The sequence below is a fragment of the Synchiropus splendidus genome, chromosome 6 (genome assembly GCF_027744825.2).
Source record: "Synchiropus splendidus isolate RoL2022-P1 chromosome 6, RoL_Sspl_1.0, whole genome shotgun sequence".
Taxonomy (NCBI): Eukaryota; Metazoa; Chordata; class Actinopteri; order Syngnathiformes; family Callionymidae; genus Synchiropus; species Synchiropus splendidus.
Genome location: NC_071339.1, coordinates 7,065,881 through 7,092,525, shown reverse-complemented (window position 1 = coordinate 7,092,525; position 26,645 = coordinate 7,065,881). Strand labels below are relative to the sequence as shown.

The window sequence follows — 26,645 nt, the reverse complement described above, 5'->3', positions numbered from 1 at the left end:
TTCCTCCGTCTCTTGCTCCCGCTCCCTCTCTCTGCTGCCTCACTTGTTCCCAGAGCAGCCTACAGAGCTGGATAACACCTCCCTCAGCCCGCAGCAGCCGCCTCATTTCTCTACACACCAGCTCTGAGTGGATGCTCAGCAGGGGTGTTTGAGATATTAGCCAGCGGCGGGGGGGATCGGCTCAAGGACTTCCGCCATCCACACGACAAGGTAAGGCTTGATCTGTGTTTAGTGTCAAAAGTACAGAGCAAACTTGAAGAAATGTCAGAGTTCGGAGAAAATGCACTTCAAAGGTCAAACATGTTACCTCCAGGGAACTCTGTGATATACTACTATTCAAATCTATGGACAACAGGTGTGTGTTAATTCTAGCTTTGTTTGGGACAAAAAAGTTTGGGGCAGAAAAAAGTCCCAGAACACAACACTGTTTTATCCAAGGAAATCAGAGAACTGTAGGTCGCAGTACCTGGCAACAGAAGGGCAGTTAGAACAAACATTAGCATAATATAACCATTTCAAGTGACAGCAGCAAAGTGGATTCATTCATTCACATTTCCTTTTTACTCGCATATTTAGAAACACTTGAGACTATCGTCTATAATTCTAATAATAATGCAAATCAGTCAAAAGTTTAAAACTTAATGATCCTATGTATATATAACGTGAATCCATTTGTGTGTATCAACAAACAGACTTGTTTGTCTTCGCGCCTGCATCATGAGTCAAAATGAGTTCAAACAAGCTGCTTTTACTCCTTCTTAACAGTCTTGCACAACGTGACTTCTCGTAAGGCAGCGATCAGTGTAGCATAAAAACAAATTGTCACTTGACCTTCTCATGGTTTGCAGATTACCGAATATCCACCAAACAATCATGATGCAATAACTGTGTAGCAGTCAGGTGGCGAACCTCATAAACAGCTTAGGTGAGCGTTTAAAATCTAAATCTTATCCAACTACACCACAAACAAGTGGCGTGCTTGTCGCCGGCAAAAACATAACCTTCTCTGCTAAAACGTGTATCCGTGACAACCACACCTTGCTGTCATGAATGTTACATGGTTTTTTGGCATCACAGAGAAGTCGCACCGTGACCTGTCAGACTGACTTCTCCTAGTCAGAATCCACGCCTCATCTGCCTCAGAGCTGGAGGCAGCTGCTTGTTTTCATTTTTCCGTACAGGAATTGAGGAATTGCATTTAAGGTCATGTGACATGTGATAAAACTCTGCTTTGGAGATGACAAACATGACAAGGGTACGGTGACTCAAACCTACAACACATATGTTCCTTTTTTTTACTAACATTCTCTTGATGGGGAGCTGAAGCCCACCCCGGCTACTTTGGAAGACAAACTGTATTCGCCCTACACAGGTCCATCACAGGACCACAATCGTTCTACTGTATGAGACTTAGGCCACCAGTCTGCAGTCTGGCAAAATCTCTCTGAAAGCAACAGTGTATTTGCATGTTCCAGAGGTTGTACACTCATATTTTTGTGTCATCTGTCACAACACAGAGTTACTTCCCGTCATTTGCCTTGCATCTGTGCCAACAATTACTGGGCGGCATTTATACCAGAACTACAATAAAATAGTTTTGCATTCAAATCCAACACACAGTATTGTCATCGCAGTTATCCAGGACTTATTTGTCCCATTCTTCTTTGCGTAGCGCTGAGGACCTTGACAATTACTCAGTAGAATCGATGAAGGGAGGAAGGTCACATTGACATGAGAAGCTGTTTTTTTCTTTTCTGAAAGGCAGCGAAGGCTGATACAATCTCTCTCTTTTAAGTAGCTTTGGCTTTGCCACAGTGGGTTTCTCCACTGAGCTGGACTTCCTCCGAACCATGTCACACAAGCTTACAGCCACGCTGGTTCTCTGGATCACGTCATGGTTGCTTTTGAGTCATGATGATGAATTTGACACAGCAAGAATAAAGATCATGGGATAGAAATACGCCTGGGATCAGTTTCTCTCTTGTTAGTTCTGAGTACTTCTTCTTGATGCTTGCAAATAGGAGTCATGGAGAATGTTGGAGTCATCAACTTAGCAGTACTTCTGCCACTACTACTATATTAATACATGAATATAGAGCTCACTGCATTCACCATTATACAGACCTGATCTAAATCTTAAGATCAGTTCTCACAATAGACAAGGTGCAGGTCTCCATCCGGGATCAAGTCCGCTGCCAAAACCAGACTTGTGTTTACATCAGACTTTTGAGCCGAAGGCACTTTGTCTTGAGACAGCGTCTCACATCTTTTCTTCACATTAAAGCCCTCAAAATGCACTGTTTTTGCCCGCATGCCCAAAGTTCCGACACCACTGCCAGTCTCAGCAGCCGCTTTTGGATTCCATACCTCCAGGAGATCGACTGTTGACAGAGCTGCGGACACACGGGCGAAAACAACGCATTTTGGTGGGTTTAAGGGTAAATAAAAACCCTTCAATTTCATCAATTCCATCGCCTCTGATTTGATCCGATTTCAGCCTGTAAAAAAATCCACATAGTAGCCGCAGCGCTCAGACCGTGAGAAAAAAGTAGCGGCTTATAGTCCGGAAATTACTGTAGGTTGTTTATCACCTGATCAAAAGTTTAAGACCACAGGCTATAAAAGCCAAAATCTGCTCAAAATTCTCACTTTCTGTCAGGCATTCTTTCCCTTCTTGAACGTGGTCAGATTGTTGAACTGCATAAGCAAGGCCTCTCGCAGCGTGCCATTGCTGCTGAGGTTGGACGCACCAAAAAGTCATTCTACATTTTTTTTTAAAGATCCTGAGCTTTATGGAACAAAAAAAGTCAAAAAAGTTAAGTGGTAGACCCCCAAAAATTACACCGAAGCCGATCGGCTGTCTGTCAAGACAAAGGGCGGTCCTCGACCCGAACTAAGGCCCTAACTGCTGCCGACTGGCATCTGTGGGAAAAGGGTTTCAAAAACCCAAAACAAGTTCAAAGACCTTGTCTCCTTCAACAGCACAAAACTGCCCGTTCAGACTTTGCCAGGGAGAATCAAATATGGGACATTGAAAGGCGGAAAAAATGTAATGATGGCTTCCAACGTTACTGGCATCATGCACTTGAAGCAATGTTCCCAATAGCCTCTTGGAAAGACTCACATCGAGCATGCCCAAACACATTATTGAAGAGATTAACAAGAACACATTACTGAGTCCTACTGAGATGCTTTTTTGTTCTGGTTTGGAGAGTTTTTTGTAAATTTTTGAGTGATGGTCTTAAACTTATTGATCACCTGATAAACAGCCAGTTCACTTGTTTTCAATAAAATAAAGTTTGCTTTTTGTCTCACTCCTCCCATCTTGGTTTTGCACATTGTAGCTCTACTTAAAACCTCATAAAGATCCAAAAGTGCAGAAGGTAAATTCTAGATATTTTTCAACTGGTATATATATATATATATATATATATATATATATATATATATATATATATATATATATATGTGTGTGTGCGTGTGTGTGTGTGTGTGTGCTGATACAGTTACAATAAGGAGCTTATATATATGTGCTGAAAGTTCCATAAACAATTTGATAAAATGCAATTATTTTGCGAGAGGACTCCACAAAAGTGCACAGCCCCTGACAGGTCTTTTCACGGGTCTCTGTACATCAGCGTGGTGCTATGCTTCCCCTGCACAGCTCTTCATCACTGACATGTGCCCATGGGTATTCATCAGTGTGGGCTAATAGGGCAGCGCAGTGGGAACCTCTGATTTACAGTCGGTCCTGTCAGGACTAATGATAGGGCGACGGCTGACTGGCGGAGGAACAGGTGCTGCTGAGTGAATAGATGCGCAGCAATGCCGCGCAGAGCTGCCGCCCGTCGAACAAATGCTCATTTGCAATTTTGAATTCCATCAAATATAATCATAGCCCATACACATCCTCCTCCTTGAAATAGAATGGGCTGGCGTGCGCGCCTGTCTGTGTTGGATTTTATTGTTTGCAGAGTAATGTCATATTCAATAACCATTAAGTCACTGGCGCTGGAAACGCTGACAGCACACGCTCCACAGCGTAATTTAAAACAACTAACAACCCATTTCATCCTGATTTAAGGCTGCTTTAGGGAGGAGGCCTGTCAATCAGACAGGCAGGGGGGAGTTCAACATCCATGGGTTTCCATTTTTCCAATATGCCAGATCTTTCTCTCACACACAGGCAGTATGCTGGTCCACTGCAGACCAGACCAAAACTCCTGCTGTTTTGCTGTGTAGCTCCAGCCACTACACCACTGTACCAAGGCTTGTTTGGACTGTAAAAAAAGTTTCGTTTAAAGTATTAAAGAAGTGGAGAAACAGCAGAAAAATGCATGAATGACGGGTTTGATGAGGTTTCGTGAAACAGTGACATCATTTCCACAGTTCAGTAGGTAGTGCACATCGCTGAGAAATGATGTGAGGTTTCAGTGAAATGGCTGTTCAAAGCTGAAGACTGTGTCATCTAGTGGCCTCTGAAAATAATGACGCCGTTTCATGAAACCTCATCGAAACATCGCTAGAAAGCACCCAATGTTTAACCGGTTAATGTTGGGGCTCCTATGTTGGATTCTGTTTGAGGGCGACGATGGAGACCCCGGTCTGCTCCATTGGTTTTCAGCTAACTTTGAAAATGTGTTTTACACTAAGAAGTTGCTGCTCAACTCATTTGTTAGGGATAACTTTTTTGAGTGGAAGCCCACTCCGATGACCCAGAGTTCATGGACATTAATGGGGTAAATAAGCTCCTTATTCTAACTGTATTTTAATTTGCTCCTCTGCCCCTGTGTGATCAATCATAATGGCAGCTATGAAGAAACCCACTGAAGCCTCCGGCCGCATACCAGCGACCAGTTTTTCTATTGGCAGTCAGGTGCTGGAGATTAGCAGTGAAATATAACCGAATATTTTAAGAAATGACATTAAGGACTGTGGATAAATTGTGATTGTCACTCACCCGACAATGGATTCATGTTTTGTGACACCCATCAAGAAGGTCATGTGATCGTGAAAGGTCTCAAAACTGATTTCAATAAACATTCAGGAAAACAAATATGCGACAACAAGACAAGAAACACGTTTTTTTTTATTGTGGAGAGCCATCTGGAGCCACAAATCTTTTGAAGGAATCGTACGCTGACTTTTCTTCTTTAACCATGCGTTGCTCAAGCGAGCTCCTGGAACACCACTGCCACCTGCTGAATCTGGCTATGTAATAGAAAGACAAGCATTTCAAATATTAAGTATCTATTTATATACGTAACTCGCACAATAGTACTCGGTTTTAATCACAATGTCGGCTTGATAGCATGGCAAACAATTCTGGTTACGATCAAGGAACATTCTTCAGAGACAATTGTATTGAACCATTGACTTCTTTATTTGGTTTGTTTGGATGTTGTAAGGTGGTGCAGCTATGTGCTTTTTGTTTTATGTATACTGCTGGTTTGTGTACATCTTTGTTATTTAGCTTGAGTCATTGATGTCTTTGATGTCTTTAGTATCTTAGCTGTTGCTTCTGGGACATGGAATTTCACCACAGTGGAACAAATAAAAGACATATGATCTATCTAATCCAATAGCTGTTTTACACCTTGACCCTTATTAGTTCCACAGATGGGAAATTCAATAAAGACAGCGACACATATCAAACACATTAACGGTACACAGCACACATCAAAGATGTCCAAAAGTTACAAGCTATCAAACAACACAATATACTGTATACACAAATATCATGACAAAATAAATAAAATATAAGTAATATATGTATGAATAGATAATAAATGAAGAAATGATCGAGAATCAACAATGGTCATGAATTGGCACATCTTCATGTCAAGTAAATGAGTCTCACCAGGAAAAAAAAAAGTAGCTAAATATAAGGTGTTGAAACCAAGTATCTGAGCCATTGCGGTTTTTTGGCTTGGCTTAGTCCCACCTCTGTTACTGTTTAAATAAAAGCATGAACAAATGAAACACCATGAAAATTTGAAAGAATGAAATGTTGGAATGTAGCGTTCACTGGTTTAGCTGGCTGACACTAACATGCTCTCTGCACCAACTCAGGGAAATGGGAAAATCGGAAAGCCAAATGGATATCATGGAAAAATCTAGTAAACCAGGAAAACACCGCTGGACTGTCGCTGAAATCGGACTTTCTGTGCTGCTGCTGTTGGTCAGCTGTGCCCTGGCCGGGCTGGTGGTCCTCTACACAACTGTTGTGAAAGGTACTTAGACCAGAGATGTGTTAAACAGCAATGTTCCCTGTGTCACAATCAAATAAGAGGTTCATAGTATTTGCCGGTAGCTAGGAGTAACTCTACGATCTTGATTTTGGGAGTTCAAATTGGTATTTTCCATTAAAACTTCCACTTCAATGTGAAACTTTGGTGCTTGGGTTTTGTCACTGGTTCTAGTTAATAGCATCTCTCCAACCAACACATTTCTGGGAAGGAGCCTCACCACCAAAGAGGCCAACAACAGCCCACAGCGTTCAATATTAGGAGAGTAGACAGAGCACTCACTTCACTGACCAGCTGGAAGAAATAAAAATCCAATTGAGTTGCAAAGCTTCACACCGTCACCAAATTCATGCTGTCGATATGGTGCTTAAGTCCAGTGTTTCTGTTTTTTGGATTGAACCTCAGGAAAGGCAAAAAAGGGGGAGTGAGAAAGAGAAGTCTTTCACATCCTCTAGGAAATAACACTTATAAATCAACGTGATCTGATTTTAGAGGTAGTGGTTTACTTCTCCTGTGAATCAATTGTCTGAACAACTTTAGTGATGAGAAATACACTGACAGACAGGAAGGAGAACCAAGGACGTCACCAAACCAGGAGAGAAACACAAACAGAACCAAGAAACTAGAAGGGAAAAAGAGAAAACTAAGGCTCAAAAACACAACAAATTCACAAGTATACGTGGCCATATGCAACTATTGTGAAACAAACACGTGGTCATCACATGCTTGTGAAATAGGAAGAGTGATAATAACAACGATTGTGGAGGTCAGCACACTCGCACAAGGAAGGAAATAAGCAGAAAAGAGCAGGAGAAGACACGCGGCAGGCAACACTAGCTCATTATTAGAATACAAACAACAAGCTCGAGTACCAAGAAACTCATCTCCAGAGGACAGAACCAACCAATTCACCAGCATGAGAGCAAGGACATCTGGCACAACAGACTTAAACCCAGAAGCTAAAGCAGTGAAGAGGCAATGTGTTGATGCCAACTGATGTGTGCCATTACCTGCTAAGCTCGTACAGACTGGATAATAAAACCATCTATAATAAAACCTGATCAAAAGTGGGAGAATTGTTATGTTCCAAGAGTCGCTGTTTTGTAAAACAACCGATTTTAATTGACTCAGTACTTTGTCAAACCTTTCTATTCACATCCGAGCGAATGTAAAGTGCTCTCTTTAATGGTGTGCTTTCTGACTCCCACCCTCCAGAACAATCTCACCGGCCGACGCTGACAAGAAGCACCACAGTAGGTGAGTCCTTTCAAATGAACATTGTGGGATGTGTCATTTTCTGGCTGCAGTCACTGTTAATCCCGTTACTGCCTGATCAGCACAGTCGCACAATAGCGGTGGTAAAGTTGCTGCTGACACAGTGTCGTCTGTCGCACTGCGAGAGGGCTGTTGATGGTTCACCCTGAAATGAACTGTTTATTGCTGTCTTCCGCAGCATCTCTCACGTAATGTGTCATATTGATGTTTCCCAGACCAACTGTACAGGTCCAGCATCGACAATGTGTGCACAACTGCAGAATGTGTTACTGCAGGTGAGAGAAGTTCCTGTTCATAAGTTCTTTTTGTCCGCTTGAAAGCTTTTCCCTGCTCACCTCTGCCCCTGCGACGCCTCCAGCCTCCAGACTGTTGCAGAACATGGATCAGTCCGTGAAGCCGTGTGACAACTTCTACCAGTACGCCTGCGGGGGTTGGCTGGAGCGACACGTAATCCCGGAGACCAGCTCCCGTCACAGCGTGTTTGACATTCTGAGGGACAAACTTGAGATTGTCCTCAAAGGTCAGGCTGAACAGTGGGACAGAAACCGGCCTCAGGACCGGATTCATGAGCGGTAATCTTTGAAAGAATGTGACATTAAGGAATTGCTGCTTTGTGTTGTTTAAGGTGTTTTGGAAACGGAGGATGAACAGGACCGGGCTGCCATCCAGAAGGCCAAAGTCCTTTATATGTCCTGCATGAATGAGAGTACGTTTTGGTTTTCTTAAACATGAAATAAAAAAAAAAAATCCTGTGGGCGCTCATTGTCTTAAACTGCTCTGAATGACACATTAATATAAGTTTTCCATGTGACATTCTTCTGCAGGTCTCATCGAGCAGCGTGATTCTCAGCCGCTGCTGCAGCTCATCGAGAGCATCGGCGGCTGGCCTGTCGCGTCCAGTGACTGGGCCAACACCACAGGTTGCTGAATGCTGAACTAAGATCTTCCGTCTATCTCTTTTTGTTCTCCCCAGAAACTTTCTTCTGTAAACAAACACTGCGGAGTCACGACAAAAGTGGCCTTTTTTCTTCAGAAAAACATGTTTGCATGGTATCTGAAGGGGACGTTCAGAAGTAATAGAAATGAATGGGGAAATGCATAAAAATAATCAATACAATAATAGTTTTCAGCACTTTTTTCTGCCTTAATCACCTGCCTCCCAGAATACCTGTCAGTGTATCTATATTTATGCTACTAGTCCTCTCAAGAGACTCTCGAGCCAAGCAGTTGTTTGTGGAGAGAGAAGCAGCTCCTCAATCAGCGCAGTGACGGATGCTTTTAATAGTCCAGCGCTCCTGCCACTTTAATTAAATGTAATCATGGTTGGTGGCGCAAACTGAATTAAGCAGGCATAGCAGTCTCACACACCCGTTTGTATTCCTATTTTGTGTGGACCTCTCAATGACATAGCCTTTCACCCTCGACCTAACCGTCCAAAACAAATGGCTAACCTGAACCAGGACTCCGAACCAAACTTAAACCACAATTATTTTTGTTTTAATCCTCAAACTGGGGCTTAAACATGGAAAATGTCCTCACAAGTAAGTGTGTTTCCAAAAGTATAGCCAGACAAGGCGCACACACACAAACAGATTTGTCAAACTAGCTGTCCGAGCGGCTCTTTAGCCAGCGAGGTGAGCGTTTCGTTTCTGTCACTACAGGAGAAACGTGGAGTCTGGAGGACACTCTGGCCACACTCACAGCTCGGTACTACAAGAAGGTCCTGCTCGACTTGTATGTTTGGACTGATGACCGTGACTCTCGCCGCCATATTATTTATGTAAGATTGAGATTGACTCTGCAGCACTTAGAAACTCACTCAGCTCTCATCCATCTCTTTTTTTTTGGTCTAGATCGACCAGCCTGGACTTGGAATGCCGTCAAGAGACTATTATTTCAATGATGGAAACTACAAAAAGGTGACACCTTGAAAAGGAAAATGCTGCGATGCAGCCTCTTGTTTGTGTTTGGCCAGGGTTCAGCCCAGTAGATTTGATAGGGTGGGTGGCCAGTCAGATTCCAATTTTAGATTCTACTGCAGTGACTTCACAATCTGTAGAGGGTGCTAGCAGGAACTGGTGTCTGACCTTTGGGTCATGAAACTTTTTAAAAAGTCACTAAATATTTACTTAATTTTACGTTTACAAGCCGAGCAACCCGAATCCAAATCAGGTCCGGTGGTAAATGGAATTTTAAAATTCAAATCGTAGAACACGTCACGATGGTTTCCAACATCCCACAGGTTCGGGAGGCCTACTTGCACTTCATGGTTTCCATTGCAACGATAACGCGAGAAGACCGGAACTTGACTGTGGATGACGACCACGTGTGGGAGGAGATGATGCAAGTGCTGGATCTGGAGACAGACATTGCCAACGTGAGTGCTTGCCGAGGCAGGAAATGGAATTTGGGGGTAAGGGATAAGGAAAATGAGCAACAACGAGGAGATGAGTGAGCAGCGTGTCCCTGCTCCAGCGGATGAGAGAATTATTATGGCAGCAGGATATCAGCCAAGCTGCTCTGCCAAGCTTGTTTCTCTGGGCTCATGAAAACAAGACAAATGAGAGTTATGTTATTGAAATTCCTTGTTCTTCTTGCAATCGAAAGGCAACATCACCTGCAGAGGAGCGCCAAGATGTCACCATCCTTTACAACAAGATGACGATTGATCAGCTCCAGACCACGTTTCACCTGAATGTGAGTCTGTTTTGGTTGCTTTCCTCCTTCAGCCAGCTTGTGAATGCTCAGCTTTAAGGACCAGTGGAAAGCTGCCTATCAATCTGTCCTTGCAACCTGTGCCAGGTGACTCTACAGTTTTCCCAATAGTCAAATTCATCCGTTTGTTTCCCAGGGCTTCAACTGGACTCGGTTTATTCAAGGCGTGCTTTCCAGTGTGTCCATAGAAGTGCAGCTGGAGGAGGAAGTGGTGGTCTACAGCACCCCTTACCTCGAGAAGATGAATGAAGTCCTTTCCAAACACAGTGCCAGGTCAGTCTTTTGCCACTGAAGGGGCGGAAGCAGGTCTATTTACTCCAAGCTTACCTGCAGAACCATCCAGAACTACCTCACCTGGCAGCTCATCATCGACAGAGTTAACAGCTTGAGCCATCGTTTCAAAGATGCCAGAGCTCGCTACAGAAAGGTGCGGGATCAAAACCCCCTTTCCTGCGAATGTTATTGCCATCGCTTCAGCTGTTTTTTTTCCCATCATCAGACTTTATACGGAACGACGGTGGAGGACGCTTGGTGGCGAGAATGTGTCCGGTACGTCCAGAGCAGCATGGAGAATGCAGTGGGTGCACTGTATGTGCGCGAGACGTTCGCTGGAGAAAGTAAGCGAATGGTAAGGAGTTAATTGAGGCGATGGTTGAATCAAAAAGGAATTTGACCAATGTGTGCAACGTTCCCGCACACAACTCTGAACTTATACAGTGCCACATTGCAAGTGTAAATATATCCCAAGTGTATATATTTGATCATTTTTTCTTCCCACCGATCAAGTTATGAAGTGTCAGCAGAAACAAGCAACACCTGACTGACAGTCTACTGACTGCTTTTCTCACCTGAATGGTGGATAAGTGTCCTCTTTATTGGTTGGAACAAAAACCTGCTTCCACCGTGGCTCTTCAGACCATGGTACAGTTTACCTCTCCATGTCAGAAAACTGAAGCTTTCCTTATCTCACTCGCTAATATTTATGATTCATGGTGATTAGCAGTTATTCTTGATCCATCAGGTGGCCTCAGAACAGCAGGACACTGTTTCATGAAACCTCATCTACCCTTCGACACTGTGTCATGAAACCTCACCTACTCGTGTGACTATAACATACCAGATTCATAATCTGCATAATATAGTATGCAGTATCTTCTGGCCTGAATTGTTGCCCCACATTACACCCTGGAATGTGGGGGGAAACTGGAGTAGCCAAAGGAAACTTACAGTCAAAGAAGAATGCCACAAATAATTATGAAACTCCTTATTACTCATCCAGATCTCGATCAGTTTGCTAAAAAAGATTCAATAAATTCATCACGTCTTATAGAGCTATGTAAAAGGATGTCAGCTAAATAGTGTCTTCACAAATATTCAGAATTCATCCTGATGTCTGCAGGTCAGCGACCTTATCAGCAAGATCCAGAAGGCCTATGTTGAGACTCTGGAGGAGTTGAGCTGGATGGACGCTCCCTCGAAGGAAAAAGCGCGAGAGAAGGTAAAACATTTCTGGACCATGCTGGTACAGAAGAAACTATTTTCTGTTTGATGTGCCTTCTCAGGCCATGTCCATCAAGGAACACATCGGGTACCCAGACCACATCCTGCAGAGCAGCAACACAAAGCTCGATCAAGAATACGCCCATGTACGTTGGCCCGGCCATGTTTCTGGGACGGGGCCCTTTAAGCCTGCCATTAATGTGTTGGTCATATTGCAGTTGAATTTCAGCGAGGAACTTTACTTTGAGAACATCCTGGAGAACCTCAAGTCAGAAGCTCACAAGAGCCTGAAGAAGCTACGAGAACCAGTTGATCCAGACCTGTGAGTCTCATGACATTTAAGTTGTGTTATGTTGAAATGATCCAAAACTTTTCACTGACCAATATTTCAGGTGGATCATCGGGCCGGCAGTGGTGAATGCATTTTACTCTCCGAACAGAAACCAAATAGGTATGGCTTCTGTAGGAAAAACAAACCAATGCGCCATCATTTTAACTTGTTTTTGTCCATCCAGTGTTTCCGGCTGGAATCCTGCAGCCACCCTTCTTCAGTAAACATCAACACCAGGCGCTGAACTTTGGTGGCATAGGAATGGTCATTGGACATGAGATCACGCACGGATTTGATGACAATGGTCAGCAAACTGGTGATTCAGTGCAGCCTTTTGGAGACGCAGCACTAGATAAATGCAGCCCTCAGACAATAACTACTGTACTGTATTGGTTGGTTGTATGTGTAGATAAAGTAGAAAACACTCTATGGTTGAACATTTTAGTCTGAGTACATAGGTCAACAGGCCCATTTATGCTCCCTGTACCCATCTGTTTCAAACCATGTTACCATCACTGATCTCATGCTTCCATGCGTTACTATACATTGGCATTGCTGTTCACCAATATAGCCACCAGGGGGAGCAGTAAAGTTCATGACAACAACAAACTGCAGAACAAACATGGCGACTGTGGACTATGTATTGATCGTGCACAAAAGAGGAAATGGAGGCAGCGTTGTAGGAGGTGATGGTCGGTGAGGACGTTAGATATATCGCCACTGGAGGACGGAGGACATTGTTAGGTCTTCCTCGTGTGTCATTAGCGCTACTGCTACAACACTGCCACCCATGGTTTCTAGTACTACTGCTCCGTTTGGTCCATATCCGTAAGCTTTGTGGAGCTTGTGGACCTCACCAACCTCCGCCTCCTACAACCTCTGGTTCCTCTTTGGTGCAGAAGCTACATGAGCGATACTTCTTCCTGAGTCGCTTTAGTTTTGGATTTTGTCGTTAGTTTGAAACGGACGGGTACTATTTGGTACGTGAAGGGAGCATAAATGGACCTTTAAACTCCACTGAAGCGCAGTCCTTCCTCTTGCAGGACGCAATTTTGACAAGGATGGAAACATGCTCAACTGGTGGAGTAACTTCTCCGCCGAGCACTTTAAAGAGCAGTCGCAGTGCATGGTCCAACAATACGGCAACTTCAACTGGAAACTGGCCGGAGGACAAAACGTAAGTCATTTGTTTTCCTGACTATCAGCGTGCGTGTGTATAATCATGGCTGTGTTTGTGTGGCTGCAGGTCAGTGGAATCAGCACTTTGGGGGAGAACATCGCCGACAACGGAGGGGTGCGTCAGGCGTATAAGGTGGGCAGCCGCGACACGGAACCATGGGATAATGACACACAACACAAGCAAACAAAGGTGCTGTGATGATGTGTTGTCAGGCTTATCTGCAGTGGGTGGAGACGGAAGGGGAGGAGGCTCGTCTGCCGGGACTGGGTCTGGACCACAAGCAGCTTTTCTTTCTCAACTTCGCTCAAGTGAGTGAGAAGAGGAAACCTCAAAAGAGAACATCTCCTCACAAAACCATGTGTTTTCCAAGCACTCTGTGTTGTTCCGTACAGCTCTGTGCAGCACTGCTAATGTCAAAGTGACACATCTGTCTCCAGGTTTGGTGCGGAGCCTATCGACCCGAATACGCCAGCCAGTCCATCAAGACAGACTCCCACAGTCCTCTGGAATACAGGTGAGCCGTCACCAGCATCGTAGTTTCCCTGTGATTTAACGCTGTTTTTCAGCAGCTTTATATAATTCATTATTAGATTAATGACCCTAGAGGACCCCAATCCTGTTGAGGGAATGTTTTCACCCTCCGAAAGCAACACAATACAATCTGGATATTATATTTTGGCAGGAGTTTAAACCCACACAAAGAAACTCAGATCTTTGATCAATCGGTTTAAAAGATTAGTTTTGTTACTTCTATAGAACATTAACGTTTGTTGAGCAATAAAACTCTTTGACAATCTTTCCTAGAACCTTGTTGTTTTCTTTCCTGTGGCTACAATTTGTGGCCAGTTTATCAAACAAGAGGCACACGTTGGATTTCCTAGGAAAATCGAGTAGTTACAGACAAAACATTTCATGTACACTATATACAGTGTTCTATTTAATGTCAACACTTATGTTCAATCAATTGTTTCTAAACACTTTATAAACTGTGTTTTTAATATGATATAATTTATCTTTATATCATTTTTTTAATTTGTGGTGATGTATTTGCTTCACTGTAGTAGAAATGGATCGCAAAATTTAAAGTAAACTGCCCATTAAATGACTTATTCTTTTCATATCTATTGAGTGGAGGATGAGTTGACATTTTGTGCAATTTATTTAAATGTCAAATGCGATATTTGGCCCATTCCGTATTTATTTCCAGCAATAAATCTGTCTGTGTTCAGCAGGGAAAACATCAATGACACTGCTGAAGAATCAAAAAACCTCCACCCACTGACTGCTGTCGCTGCTCACAAGCGCGCTTGTCCTTTTACCCGAAAAGCTTTTAGAATACTGAGACGATTTACGAGTCGTCCGTGAGTTTAAGCAATGACAAATCTGGGAGCAGACACCGTATCAGATATGTTTCATGGGTTCGCACGTGGAAGGAAATGGAAAGAGAAGAGGCGCCAAACTAAGTTGGGGTGGTGGACTGGGGTCAGTTGGGGAAACACAAACAAGGGAGTTGGTACGACGAGAGGTGCAATATTATCATTTTCATCTGCCCTACTGTGTACAGCAAGGTAGAACAGAGAAGACAAATCCCTTGCTGCTCAAGGGCAAGGATTTTAATACGTCAATGCAAGAGAATTTATTATCGTTTGGAAGAGACAATGATCACAAAAGCTGCTCTTGATAAAAGTCACCTCTGTCTGGAGAAAGGACAAGGCATCCGGTAAACCTGACAGGGATTTTAGTTCCATTTGTTTCACATGGTGATCCCAGAGTTGTAACGGTTGATTAAACTGAACTGTTTTAAAGATGATATGAGGGATGATGAGGAAATATTGTACGGTTAGTTATTCCTTTTTTTCTCCTCATGGATTAAGGCAACAAAATTATGAGTGAAAATGGCAAAAAATCCAAATGTATTGAGTGAATGTTGCATGAGCAGGAGGTGAGAATATTCAGTCAACGTATGAACCTACAGTATATTTAGATCAAGAGATGAAGAGGAGTGGCAGGGGAGCTTTATAGGACATGGTGAGACCCACCATGATGTATGGGTTGGAGACAGTAGACACAAAGATGGGTAGCAGAGTTGGAAGAGTCAGAGTTGCTAATGTTCAGGCTTCCATTGGGTGCGACTAGTTTAGAAGGCAGGATGTTCGAGGGGCTGCTCATGTGGAGAAGCTTGGAGATGAAGATGGGGAGGCCAGACTCAGGTGGTTTGGAAAAGTGGCGAGGAGAGATAGGGGTGACTCGTAGAGTTTCCACCTTTTACTGCACCACCTCCCCACATTAAAACTAGTCAGGCAGATTCAGAAACTGATCTGGCAGCTGCGCGGCGCTTTCAAAGACACCTCAAGGGCGCCTCATTTTCATGTCAAATACGGGACGATTGTGTATTTCAAAGGACGGGCGCTAAAGCTAACTTTCTTCATTTCTGTTTGAAAAGAAAGGTGGAGGTTAAAATGTCTAAGGTTCTGTTTCTTTCCCAGGGTGCTTGGATCTCTGCAAAACTTCGAGGCATTTTCAGAGGCGTTCCAGTGCCCGAAAGGAAGTCGGATGAACCCGGAGCGGAAGTGTCGTGTCTGGTAGAGAGTCTGGCTTGGTCCAACCCACACTGATGCTCCTGCTCATGACTATTTATTTAGGGAAACAGTGGTGAAATGGAGAGTTCGGGATTACAACCCTCAGTTTTGATTCTGTAAAGTAACTTTCATCGAGTCTGCTGACTGTTGCTGGGGAGCCACCCGACTGAAAGGGTTCCAGATTGTTACACTTTTCTGTAGATTTCGTGAATCATCCGCTGAAGTTTGATGGGGCGCTGGAACCCTCTGGTGTATTTCTATCTTGAGGGTGTTGGGAGAAACTAAACGGAGAGGTACCATTTGAATAAAGAAGGAAAAGCTTGAGGCTTTGCCGGAGCGCGGCGGCGCTAGATTAGTCACAGTCGGAGAGTCTGGTCATTCACTGTTACATAAAACAAATTACCGAAAGACTGTTAAATCATCGCTGAGCGCAGCAGGTTCCAGCATTGTTACACTCGCAAGGTCATGAAATATTTAAATGGAGGATAAAAGTTTCTTAATCGCTCTGCAAACGATTGTTGCCCATCGGCTGCTGCTGAGACAAAGTTGTGTGGTTACAGAAAGTATGGCCGATGCTTTATGAATATGAATAGCTTGACTTAAATTCACAGAGGGGCCACAGTAAAATAGAGCTTTCTCAAGAAAGAGCGAGAATAACATGGAATATATAACAAGAAACGTTGGACAATCGTTGAGAAAGAACAGTCAATGTGTTTGATAAAAAATGATGTAGTTTCATATATATATATATATATATATATATATATATATATATATATATATATATATGAGATATATATATATGGCCCCGTAACTGTCATCAGATTTTGCTTTTAACAGCTTTTTCTGTTAATAGCAGCGGCACATTTAAATAGCATTGGAATGTCAATATTGTGTGCAATATACATGTCACTTTAGAATCACCATAACCATGGAACGGACACGGAACGGTGGACTGGACTTAGGGAACCTTTATAATGACTTGTCCAATTAGGAAGTCTGTTAAAACACAAAAAATACCAAAATGTAATGTCCATGAGATGAGTTAAGTTAGCAGATGAAATATATATAATATTTTGGAAAATTAATATTAGCTGAAAATCTAAAAAAAAATGAATATATATGGGCTTATAAATGGAATTAAGTTTCTTACCAGGAAGAAAATATTATTAAAAATAAATCTTGAATATGTTACGGTACATCAAAAACATTTTAAATATATATGTATATTATTAATCTGGTATAGTAGTACAACATAAGGGCTCAACTTTTAGGAGGAAAGAACATTGCAAGAAGCCATAAAGGTGCTATATAAATGAATTGTTACCACAACAGTCATTGCACACCATCTCCTTTACTCAATTGGAAAGCCAGGCTTTATTTGGGGAGCATGAAGAACAGTGGCCCTCAACATGGCTCCTCCATCGCTGCTCTCAAGGGTGCCCGCTGAACCGTGCAGCTGATGGACACACAGATGAAGTGGCTTCTGCTCTCTGATCTCGCATTGATTAGTGAGTTGAGATGAAAGTCCTGGAGCACTGTCACTGAACCGCGGAACCCTCGGGCAAGCACGCTGAATAGAGGCCTGTCATTGATGAAAAGGTCAGAGCCAGGACTGTTATTTTCTACCTTTATTGACCGGTAATGACGGGAAACAAACACATCAGAGGATGAAAGTCGAGCTCCCCCACGCGCACACGCACACACACACACACACACACACACACACACACACACACACACTTGTTTGCTCGTGGTTGTTCACAGATGCCTTGCTAAACTGACTGTTAGGTCTCGGCGGAGGCTGCTGAACTGAATGTCGCTTCAAAGCTTTTTATTGTCTCCTCTCGCTGTATTTTTTTGGTGAATGTTTGGGGTGTAGCTGTGCACACTTTGGGTTCATATTCTTTTGAAGCCTTCCTGCTGGCTCTCCTCATATGTTCAGTGACTTGCTTTAGCCTCACAAGTTTGAGTCCATATGCTACTGTACTCAACTGACATGAATGATCATCAATAGGACGCTATGTTGTATTAAGGATTTAGCTCTTTACTACATCTCTCAGATCCTGTTGTGACCGATTTAAAAAGGAGTCATGTGCTGTTGAGATTAACTAATGCTAACAACACATCATAGAAACGCATGAACTTGTAGAGAGACTCAGAGTAAACTCAGATAAAATGTGTTTCGTAGTGCTCAACAGTGATTTAACTTGTGTGAATACGTGTAAGTAACCAGCCTAAACACGTGCACTGCTACACCCTGGTGAAGACTGTTGAAGCAGAAGTCCTGGCAACACTTTGTCATGCTAAGAAACAACTATTTACTCAAACTGTCACATGAAGTGTTGTTGTATATTCTTGATGTATTTCTCCCCAATGTTTATATATAAATTATTTCAATCCTTATTGTTTTGCTTTCATGTCATCACAGTGAAATGATCTTGTTTTGTAATGACCTGCCAAGTATGAGCTATTTGAGCAGTATATATATTGCTAAATATATCGTCACGTGTTTATCTATTTACCGATCAGAGAAATTTATTTATCTACATGAATGTTTATGAGGTAGCAGTGTTGCTTAGCCAGATGTTTTAATGACTGTTCCTGCTGCTGTCAAACACACGCACGGACACACACAATCGGACTGTACATTTTGTGACTCTTATCTGTTATTAAAGTGAATTGACCAACTACCCATGTCAAGTCTGTTTCAACACAAAACAAGTGCTGTACAACGTTGGGCTCGAGCTGCTGTTCACCAATATATCCACCAGGGGGAGCGGCCCAGAGTCAACAGTTTTGAAGTATTGATCGCGTACCTCTTGCGCAAAAGAGGAAACGGAAACAGTGTTGTAGGAGAAAATGCATTACTGAAAACCCTTTTAATAAAACATTTTGTTATGATAATTCAGAGTTTTATTATGTGTAAAATTTTGTTTCACGGTTCAGGAAGGAAATGATTGGAAAGAATTATTTTTTACAATTTTGGACAGTTTCCTTTCAAAACAAACTCACTTTTCTGCCTTCATTTAGGTTCCTTTGACCATGAATAAGATTTACGTGGCGTCTCCAACTAGCAGATGATAAGCTGACTTCCAGAGATTGATGATTCCAAATTGTCCGTGGACTGGGATGTGAATGGTTTGTGTGCTCTGGTGGCCTGTTGCACTTAGTGACAACCAGAAACATGGCAAGAAAAGAAATAATAAATCTGGTCTCTTCTGATAGAAATCCATTCAAAACACCTGGTTACACATGAAATAAAAAAAAAGAATCACTTTTCTATGAGCATTTCAGGGCTGTTGAGTGACTCCATCCACCAGAGGGTTCATGTCCAACGTACTATTTCCCATAAAACGACACAGTTAGTGAAGTGACTCTTCCAACGACACCTTGGTTTAACATTTTTACTAGCTCAGCTCAGACTGTTGAGAACATCACCAAGTTAAGAGTTACAATCAAGATATTTACCGTCACAAATTACTCATTGTACAAAATAATATTAAGATTACATATTCACAAACTGCTATTTAAAAAAAGCAATTACGTCATTCACCATACTTTAAAAATGAGCACAAAGAAGCAAAGACTCATTCAAATGTAAATAGAGTTCTCATTCGTAGTAAAGCAGAAATGTCTTCTGAAGATCTTCAGTCGAAGTTTGATGAGGTCCTCATCGAGTACAAACATCTTCGTTGCACTGGAAGAAAAAAGAGAAACCTGCTGATCGATTTGCTTCCTGAAATACCAGTGTGCAGAAACTTTAAATCAATCATGTTATTGACAGAAGACGATGGTAGGCCTCACACAGGGGCCCATTATACTGGTGATCGATCGCATGACATAAAACAGTCAGTCCACCATCCAACCAGACATTTGTCACTCAGACAAACGTGTTTTCCATGCAGAAGGTCCCCCCACCCACAGTCAGGACTGTTGCAGATGTTGCTCAGGTAGACCCTGAGACAGTGGTGCCCCTCGGCTGTTTTTGAAAGGACTCCCAGCACCCCGGACTCTAACAAAGCCATGCACAGAGCATGCCGTGAAAATGCTCTGACCCCGCCCCACTTGTTCCAGATGTTCCACCCCTGTATTCGACTGTGGGGAGGAGATGGCTGGATCACACTCGCATAAGTTTCACAGTTTGTGGTTGGGAAAGAGGAGCACACGTGTCACCGTTCGCTGGACTCACTGGCTGCCATATGGTGGTACTCCCACCACGGTCATGCGTTTTGCTAACTAAAAGAGAACTAAGAGGTCAGAGAAAGGGGATGAAGCTTGGGCTGGGTGATATGACCTCAAGTCAACATCACATGCATGATAAAATGTGGAAAATGTGGGCAAAATGACATTGGTTATCCTTGTAAAGCGCTTGGTCACCCAGGAGACAACTACCTCTGTTCGTCATGCAGAGATGGTTGAGGGCATCTAGTCATTTCAGATGACAGTCAGGTTTCTTGTTTGGGTAGATTGGAATGGAGGCCACACTAGTGTCACTAGTAATGAGCAACAGTAACAACAAATCTAGGACAAAGAACAATCCAACAACAGCCTTGAAGGCTAAGCGGCTGCTTCGAGCGTTAATCTCCATGTAGCACCATTTGCTACAGAGAGAAAAAACAGCTACAGACATCAAAGGAACACTTAAGGGCTATCAGGTGTTCGTCCTGAATACTGCGTTGTAGTGATGGCTAGATGAGGTTTGTGGACACAGTACTGAAGGGTAGATGAGGTTTCAATGAGACAGTGTCCTGATCCTCAGAGGCCACCAGATGGCACTGTCTGCTGTAGAAATTATGATCAACTAATTCAATGAAACCTCACAACATTTCTAAAACAAGAGCGCCATCGAGTGGCCTCAGAAAATCAGGCCAGTGTTTTATCTGCCCCGCAGTACTGTTTCATGATACGTCATCAGGTCATCAATACTACGTTGGTTTCAAGATGAACTGTTACTGTGACACAGGCGCCTCTCCCAACTCGGCTTCTGTGGTTTCAACAAGTCCGTCTCCAACACCTTGCACAGGTTTTGTTTGGCAAGTAAGAGACAAATGCAGTTTGTCCTTATGACCCTACTCTTGTTGTTGAGGTCTCTGTGCAGGAACTTCCCAAGAGGTACCAACATCGAGGCAAGTCCTCATCGCTACTCTGCTCTCTCTCTCAGTGACAGTTGGTGTCAGAGGGAGGATGCTGGATTGAAGCCATGGACAGTAAAACAGTATGTCGTAGGATGTATTTACAGCCAACAAGGCTATATGAGAGGAATGGTCTGCACATACAAAGTGATCCTGCAATTCTATTTGGCATATGAGAATGGAAGTCTTAAGACCTGATGACGCACAGCATGTACCCGGCTTTCAAATCCACTGTCACAGATATTTAGAGACTTTAAATGCCTCGAGGTGATAGTAAGAGGGTTAGGTAACAGCGATAGTGAAAATATTTTGCTAGTTCCCAAACCTTCACACAACATGATGTTTTAAGCAATAATATAGTTTGAATTAAAGTAGTTGTGAAGCATTTTTTGGCTGGATGCTGGTGCTGTCTTCATGTCAATGAGCAACTCATTCCAACACTTCAGCACAAGGACTTAGTCCTCTTCATGTATAAGTTACTCAAAGCTGAAGGTCATGTGTCCATGTGTCGGTGAAGCTAATGGCAACAGCAAAAAGTAGCCAGCCAACCTTCGAGTCACTCGTGGCTCCCTTCATGCAGTGACACAGATAAACCAGCATGTCAACAATCTGATTTTTAAAACTGAAGGTCATGCATGTTTTACTGAGAAGGAGACGGATGACCCACGCGCTAACTGAGCGTGAGAGCCGAGAAATCCGTGTGAAATTGTCAATTTGAGTAGCTGCAATGACTTGCAACTCGCTGCTGACGTAAAAATCAAGTGGTGACGCGCAGATCAGCACAGACAGAGAGGGTTTGGCAGTCTTACCACAGGTCGTTGACCTTCTTTCACTTTAGCAGAGACACCCAAGGCTTTGGAAATGTCCTCCAGAGCGACGTGGTCTCCGGGTGAGTCCTGGATGAAGTGCAGGAGGACTTTTTCGCCACCTGTGGGATAAGATTTCATCATTGACTTCTGCGCGAGAAGTTTTTTTTGGGGTAAAGATATATAGAGAAATGTTTATTGGTGCTCTCAAGGATGAGTGAGTGTAAAAAGTCCTCTGTTCTGAAGCTCCACTGAATGACCACAGGTTCGAATGAGAGGAACAAGCAGGATCAAATGACTTTTAACCACTGCACTTCACGCAAACTGGGCGAGGGTTAGGGTAAACACACAGCCATGAAACAGGCTTCTTGTTTTTGTTTTCCCCACGTTCCTTCTTTCACCCGCCGTCCCGGGGGCACTGTCTCCAGAACACGTGTACACGAAGCACATAGATGAATTACAGGAGCCTCTGCCTTCGACCCAGAAAGCATCATGATGTGAAGTGAAAGAAAGCCTGACCAAGATCAGACAATCATCAGAGCGGGATTCATTTCGCTGACACTTGCACTGATTAACCTTAAATCACAGTCACTTCCCCACCAACAGTGAGTCAGACTTCTCCTCCTCCACGTTCCCGATCATCCTCCCGAGTCACACCAATCCTCTTATGTCCTCATTTACATCGTCCATGAAACTCATCGGTTGGTTTGTGGTTTGCATTCCATCCATGCAGCATCTAACACACGCAAGGTGAAATGAAAACCTCATGAATTTCCATAACATAGTGGGTATAAACGTGTTTATCGACCGTTTTTATTGCTGTTTGTTCAACTACGGACCACAGAATAGATGAATAGACAAATCCTCATGAAACAAACCGCGGCGTCCTCTGCGCCAGCCACATTTACAGCAGTGCAGCAGCGTCCTCTTGTGGTCAGAGCGTATGACGCCGTTAAGGTCAGCCCCTCTTCTACTGTTATGGTTATTATTAGTGGAAACAATAACTCAAAATTCACTGAAACAGAGATTCATTATTATTATTATTATTATTGTTACTATTTTTATTATAGGGACAGCTCATATGGAGAAGTCTGGGGTCAGAGTTAAAGGGGCCATTGCTGGTTTGGACATGTGGAGAGGAGACGAAGACATGGGCAAACAGAGAAGAGGAAGACAACCATTGAGAATGATGGATGGGGGAGAGAAGGAGGAGGTGGAGAAGGGATTGGATAACACATACAGTACAGGCCAAAAGTTAGGACACGCCTTCTGATTCAGTGTTTCTGGGGCCTGTTTTGAAGAATTTAAAATATAAATCATGTTCAGAGTAATTACACACTTCTTCTTTGTTTACTACATAATTCCATCTGTGTTTATTCATAGTTTTGACGGCTATGGGGAGAATCGACAATGTAAACAGCTGTGGGAATTTAGAAAATGCATTGAATGAGAGGTGGGATGAGAGGAATCAGAGGTTTGTCCTGTATTGTATAAATTTGTTTTCCAGACTAGATTTTTGTCCTCAATAATTTCGGGTGTCAACCACAGCACGACCTTAAGTAATCTCTAGGACGATTCCAATGTATTGGATTGGACCACACAGCCTTCATTTCATGACGTATAATCAGCGCTAACTTAATGTACTATGATCTTAACATTTTCGCTTTTACCTTTAGCGACGATGAGCATGCCTCCACTCTGGAGCAGATCACCCGAAAAGTTCCCACTGATGCCTTCAGCATTGGCCTGTAAGCAGAAGAAGGAATCCAGTTAGGTGCATGTGCAGGCCCCTCCCTTGAAGCAACATTGTTTTTTTTTGTCGTCCACCTTGGCAGCTACGTCTCGTACTTTCTTCCCCAGAGCAGCAGGAACGACACTTAATGCAGAGTACCTGAGGTGAGAAGCAAGTCTGTGATCAAGTGTCTCATGAGGGATGAACTTCAGTGAAGTCATGCATGACTTGGTGCAGATGGATGACACGCACTGACCGTTTGAAGCCCAGGTCCTTGTAGCACTTCTTATGCTCATCAACATAAATGCCTAAAGAAAAACATACATTAAGCTCTTTGTCATGGTGCCACACCCCATTACACAAGCATGATCAGAATCTGCTTTACTGCCATGTTCAGTGGGGAACTAGTGCTGTCATCAACAAAAACATATGAATTAAATAAAGAATAATAACAGAAGTAGCTCATAAATAAATAACCCACAAACAACAAGGGCTGTGCAACCATGACTAGCCGTGGTTGTTATGAAGACCGTACAGGAAATATGTTTACATTAAGCGGGGGCCCGGCCCAGTCCAGGATCGGCCAGAGGATAAAGAATTAAGATTGGAATCATGCTTTATTCAGTTTCCTGGGAAGCAGCTCATGTCAGTATTTTGCCATTTGAATTTCTGAACGGAAATAAAATGCCCCCAAGAGCGTAATGAAATTAAAGCAGGATCTGCATAAGTTTTTCATTTGCCTGGCTAATGTTTAGTTTAGCAGTGTTGGTCAGTACCTCCTGAGATGGGCCCAACAAGACAAGGACACATGATATAGTCTGGACCCATGAGAGTCCCCTTGTGACCCCTGTCCACTGCTGCGTTGGGTTAGTCCTTTGTGGTTTGACTTTCATGATAATATGCCCACTGATAGCAAGGATCAGAGGTCAGCAAGGGGGAGCAGGCCTGATAATGTTCTTGATACTCATGGTGGTGTTCTTAGCTTCACTTTTCTAGAGCGGTTTTATAGCTACGGATCATCGCCATGTATACAAGGCATTGAGAAAGTCCATCCTGGGAGACTCTTGACACAGTGAGGCTTGCAAGGACCTGCTACCTGAGACAAATCTGGCCCACTTTATCAAGTTGATCTGACAATAGCATGACGTTCATTTGGCTTTGTTCATAAAATAAGGAACATGTGGAGAATTCCATTCAGCTGTCCCGACCTACAATATACAGAGCTGGCAGACTGACAACGAGACCCCACTCTCAGGGGAGCATCAGGAGGCTCCACTTTAATTTAGGGATCAATAGGATCGCAGTGTGTGTGAATGAATTATTGAGTCGTACGTGACCTTTGTGAAAGATCAACCTCCAGAGCAAATGTATGAGAGGAGACTACAGTGAGGGAGTGTGTTGGAAAACAGGCATTTAGGAACTCTGGGATCCACACATGTACTGGGACGGTCAACAGACACATGTTGACGTTGATCGTTTTAATAGAACTTGTGCTTGTTTAGGATGAATCATCTCAGCAGCTTCAATTTAAGTTCTCTTTTTTGATGTTTTTGATGTTGTTGCTATGATCTGTGCGTGTTTGGGTTTACAGATTTATTTTGATTTTCAACCCATTAGTCAACTTTTTTCTTAAAACCGCAGTTGACTTTTAGCTTTGAAACTGGTCATTAAAGTGGAAATGTTTTAACTCCCTTTCTGCACCTGACTCCAACAACATTTCCAGCATTGTCTGCTGTGCATGGCCAGTGGCAGGGCCTTGTGTATAATGGTGTGGCCACATCCATCCATACTTTGGAAAGGCGACTGAGAAAACCAGGGAAGAGTGGCTGAACTTGAGAGCTATGCAAAGTGAGGGCCCTGACAAAATAGATGTGTTTCATTTCACTCATGTTATTTGAGTAACTGCAAATGAAATACTGTTCTGATCTAACTTTAAGTTTACAAGAATATTTAGCAGAGCATTCATCATTGATAAATGAAGTGGTAAATGCCAGATAACTGCATTTGTTCATCACTCCATGACGCCACTTACTTCCTTTAAAAAAGCCTCCATCCTTGAACTCCTTCATCCCAAACTCCTCTGGTCCGATGCCCACCAGCGAAACACCGTTTGCTCTCAGGTCAGGTTCTAGTTTACTGACCTCCGATGCCATCCAGCGACACACCTGACAGCCAAACCTGCGCAGGAAGAACAGGACCACTGGCCTGTCTTGCCACAGAGACCCAAGCTCCACATTCTGAAACCACAGACAACACCTAGAATATTACTCCAATATAAAGCCCAATACAAGCATCAAGCATACAAGCATCACCTGAAGACCCATTAGACAGCTATTATTTCAGAGGCGGGGGATAATAGCAGGTCTAATGAAGCCTGCCTCTGCAGGAGGTGTGGTGTCTCAAGGGGGGACGAGGTTTTAGAGAATCAATTTAGGATTAATCCAGCAATGAATGTCTGACTGAAGAAAGTTATGAACCTCGGAATAAATCCCACATAAAGGACATATAATATAATCGAATATGCTTTCAACAGCATTTCAAACGACAGTGTTATACAATCAAACAAACCAATTCAGTGATTCAAATGTTAGGTACCTGTCCAGTTTCCGCGCTTTTTAGTAGATTCTGTCCAACTTTAGCAAGATCGACACTCGACATTTTCACACCGGTTGTTACAAAACTGAAGAGTTACGAGTGAATGTTGCAAAACAACCTCTTCCGCAAACGCCCATTAGCTTAAACGATCCAATCAGATCCATCCACAGGCGGGGGCGTCAGCCAATCACGGATGGTAGTTCTAAAGAGGGAGGCGGGACATGTTGTCTCTCCCTTTAAAAAGAAGTTGTATTACATAAACGTAATCGTTTCATTTGGAACTACTATCTGTAATTATTGTTTTACTCAAAACAACATCGCTAAATGTATGCAAAGTATTTTGAAATGGTCAGTCTTGACTTTACACTCACACTGGTGTACAAAATGAGTGGGCTCAAAGGTGAATACTTATATTGCTGCCATTTACACCGTGGTCTGTTTTGTAACTCCTGCTGTGTCAATAAAGCTGATGTTTTCTAGCTCACACTCAGTATACAGTATTTAAATGCCGATCTATTACTGCTACAACTAGCATAATTGGAGCAGCCT

General features: G+C 43.0%; 2 protein-coding genes across 3 annotated transcripts; one reads left to right on the top strand and one right to left on the bottom strand.

Moving 5' to 3' along the window:
• Positions 1 to 56: 56 nt before the first annotated feature.
• On the top strand, positions 57 to 18,688 carry mmel1 (membrane metallo-endopeptidase-like 1). Its single transcript, XM_053868982.1, has 24 exons — positions 57 to 210; positions 6,073 to 6,233; positions 7,464 to 7,505; positions 7,739 to 7,798; positions 7,882 to 8,043; positions 8,149 to 8,229; positions 8,348 to 8,443; positions 9,185 to 9,303; positions 9,377 to 9,442; positions 9,766 to 9,900; positions 10,131 to 10,220; positions 10,375 to 10,511; positions 10,572 to 10,665; positions 10,738 to 10,866; positions 11,638 to 11,736; positions 11,801 to 11,884; positions 11,957 to 12,060; positions 12,131 to 12,189; positions 12,254 to 12,373; positions 13,113 to 13,246; positions 13,316 to 13,381; positions 13,462 to 13,557; positions 13,687 to 13,763; positions 15,736 to 18,688. Exons 2-24 carry the CDS (start codon positions 6,077 to 6,079, stop codon positions 15,833 to 15,835), a joined length of 2,307 nt encoding a protein of 768 aa, XP_053724957.1. The 5' UTR covers positions 57 to 210; positions 6,073 to 6,076; the 3' UTR covers positions 15,836 to 18,688.
• Positions 17,878 to 26,221, bottom strand: prxl2b (peroxiredoxin like 2B). Of its 2 annotated transcripts, XM_053868983.1 has the most exons (7): positions 26,097 to 26,221; positions 25,534 to 25,738; positions 23,758 to 23,809; positions 23,597 to 23,660; positions 23,440 to 23,515; positions 21,773 to 21,891; positions 17,878 to 19,528 (listed from the first exon to the last, which is right to left on the bottom strand). In XM_053868983.1, exons 1-7 carry the CDS (start codon positions 26,157 to 26,159, stop codon positions 19,502 to 19,504), a joined length of 606 nt encoding a protein of 201 aa, XP_053724958.1. In that variant the 5' UTR covers positions 26,160 to 26,221; the 3' UTR covers positions 17,878 to 19,501. The 2 variants fall into 2 exon arrangements, with proteins under 2 accessions (XP_053724958.1, XP_053724959.1); XM_053868984.1 differs by lacking the exons at positions 17,878 to 19,528; positions 21,773 to 21,891 and adding an exon at positions 21,929 to 22,505.
• Between the last annotated feature and the right edge of the window lie 424 nt (positions 26,222 to 26,645).